Source organism: Pimephales promelas, chromosome 8 (assembly GCF_988280905.1).
Source record: "Pimephales promelas chromosome 8, fPimPro1.hap1.1, whole genome shotgun sequence".
In the NCBI taxonomy this organism is placed as follows: Eukaryota; Metazoa; Chordata; class Actinopteri; order Cypriniformes; family Leuciscidae; genus Pimephales; species Pimephales promelas.
Genome location: NC_142776.1, coordinates 35655290 through 35657800, shown reverse-complemented (window position 1 = coordinate 35657800; position 2511 = coordinate 35655290). Strand labels below are relative to the sequence as shown.

The 2511-nt window shown below is 39.0% G+C and overlaps 1 protein-coding gene across 1 annotated transcript; it reads right to left on the bottom strand.

Moving 5' to 3' along the window:
• Positions 1-1275: 1275 nt before the first annotated feature.
• On the bottom strand, positions 1276-2223 carry LOC120493590 (odorant receptor 131-2-like). The gene has a single exon (XM_039692281.2). The coding sequence runs from the start codon at positions 2209-2211 to the stop codon at positions 1276-1278; it is 936 nt and encodes a 311-aa protein (XP_039548215.2). The 5' UTR covers positions 2212-2223.
• Between the last annotated feature and the right edge of the window lie 288 nt (positions 2224-2511).

The following is a 2511-nucleotide window of genomic DNA, read 5'->3' as shown; positions in this document are numbered from 1 at the left end:
AATGACATTAAAAAAAAGGTCTTCATAAGTCCATCAATCTAGCAATTCCCGCATTCAACCATAGTTTAAACCCCATATAATGTTTAGCTGGAGTGAAATAAGTTTTTTTTTTATCTGTGTTCCCAAAAAAGTAGTGAACCCATTAAAAAGAATCACACTCACCAGCCGAGCTACAGGCTTAATGCAATACAATAAACAGCCCATTCTCACCCCCAAGGCGTCACTTAAATGACGCCTTGGGAAGCATTTGGACATGCTTCAATATCTGACGCTTTAGGCGCCCTTTAGCGTCAGTTAGATGACGCCCTAGGATCGCGTGTACCCTACCCCCACCCCACACCTAAACCTAACCGCGTCCTTTAACTGATGCTTTCCTTTAGCGTCAGTTAAGGCCAATTTATACTTCTGCGTAGGGTGCGCACAGTAGGTACGGCGTAGCATACGCACAGACGCGTCCCATTGCGCGTACCCTTCGCCGTCGCCTGACGCGCACCTCCTCAAAAATGTAACTACACGTCGCGACGACGCGGACCGCAAGATCGGTGATTGGTCGGCTTGGTATCATCGCATTTCCTCCTACGCATTTCCGCACGTACCTTCTCACGCATTTCCACCACTGTCTATGATTTCCACACGTACCATCTCCTCCGACGTCTTCTCTCATTTCTGCCTTTCAGTTTTAGTAATTTCACTAAAGTGAACTGTTTTTCCACCTCAATAAGCTCCAACTCCAACATGATCAGCTCTCTTTCAATCGCTATTGCTTGTAGTAACCTAGCCGCGAGGAATCTAAACACATTAAAACTCTCCGCCGCCAACTAGCGTTTCGGAGCAGTACTGCAGAGCAACCAAGACCTGAACGCAGAAGTATAAATGCTCATAACGGCGTCGCCTACGTGCGTAGCCAACGCCGCACATTACGGCGTACCCTCGACGCAGAAGTATAAATTGGCCTTTAGATGACGCCGTAGGATCGCGTCATGTAAGTGACGCTAAAGGGCGTCTAAAACGTCAAATATTGAAGCATGGTCAAAGGTGACGCCTTGGGGTGAGAATGCGTTGCAATAAAACTACAAATTTATCATGTTTGTATAAACACAAAATTACAGTCCCTTCCAAATTTTTCTGAAATGTATTATTGACAGCACAAAAACATACAGTATTAACAACTCAGCCATTAACAAAGATGGCTAATATCAGTAACTTATTTAAAATGTCTTTGTTTTCTGCAGAGTAAACAAATAAAACAAACTAGCAAGATAAAATAACTTTTGCTCAATATTTGATTGATTCAACCTTTGCAATAGGTAATTTACATGAAAAAAGACCCTTTATATGTTTATAAACATGTTTATCCCGAACACCATAAATCAGAGGTGTAAGAAGTCTTGGTACAATGTTTGTCAAAAGATAATTAAAAAATACGATTTTTTTCTGCCTATCAGTAACAATTTGAAGATAAATTTTGTCCAACACAGGAGTAATGTAGGACAACATACAGAGCAGAAGCTGTACTCCATGTAACAGGATGGTGCTTTGGGCCTTTTTTGCTGAAGATTTATCAGTGGAGGCTCTTCTGGCCGTAATAAGCACTCGACAATATGTGAATACAAGAATTAACCACACAACGGATGTATAAAGCCCATTCATAAATTTGCTTAGTTCTCCATGATACGCAGTGTTATAAAGAGATGCTGAACTACAGAAAGTACTTGTTGTAAAGATAGATAAAGGACGAACAATTGAAAGAAGAATCAATTCAGCCAATCCAGGTAAAACTCCTGCACCCCAAATCAGAGAGATAAGGATAAATGTCCTGCGCACTGTGCAAATCTGATGATGATGCAGTGGTTTGCAGATTGCGATGTAACGCTCAACGGCCATACCGGCCAAAGTCAGAGGAGTGATCTTATGAGTTGTTGAGGCTATTATAAGCAGTGTAACACAGAACGGGAGAGGTACGTTTTGCCATGCAAAAGTCATCACAAATAGAATTACACTGAAAAAAAACATGAGCATGTCATTGATAACCAAGTGAATGTATAATATATATCTCGGATTATTGTAGAAAATTGAACTCCTAAAGAATATAAATACAAACAATCCATTTATGGAGATAATTATGACTGCAAGAAAAACAATGGTAAAATTTTTTGCAAAAGCATCTGCATATTTTTCTTGAAAACTATATAAAAGCATTGAAGAGTTCATTCCGCTTTTGCACTGGTGTCAGTTTAATATGACAGTCCTTTTTTTCTTGGAAAGTAAGATTTTTGACAGTTGTTGTTGTCCCTTTCTTTTCCTTAAAAATGTCTTTATGGCTGTCCAAAGAACATCAAGCTGTAATACAATATTTTTTATCTTGAGGATTTTTCCATTTATTTAATCTGATAAGAAAATTAAATGAAGAAAATATTAGCAGGTTAACAATTATATGAAGAATATACATTCAAAATTAAAGACATTGCAGAAAGAGTGAACTTACCGCTTTCTCAGTAAATAGTTTTGGCT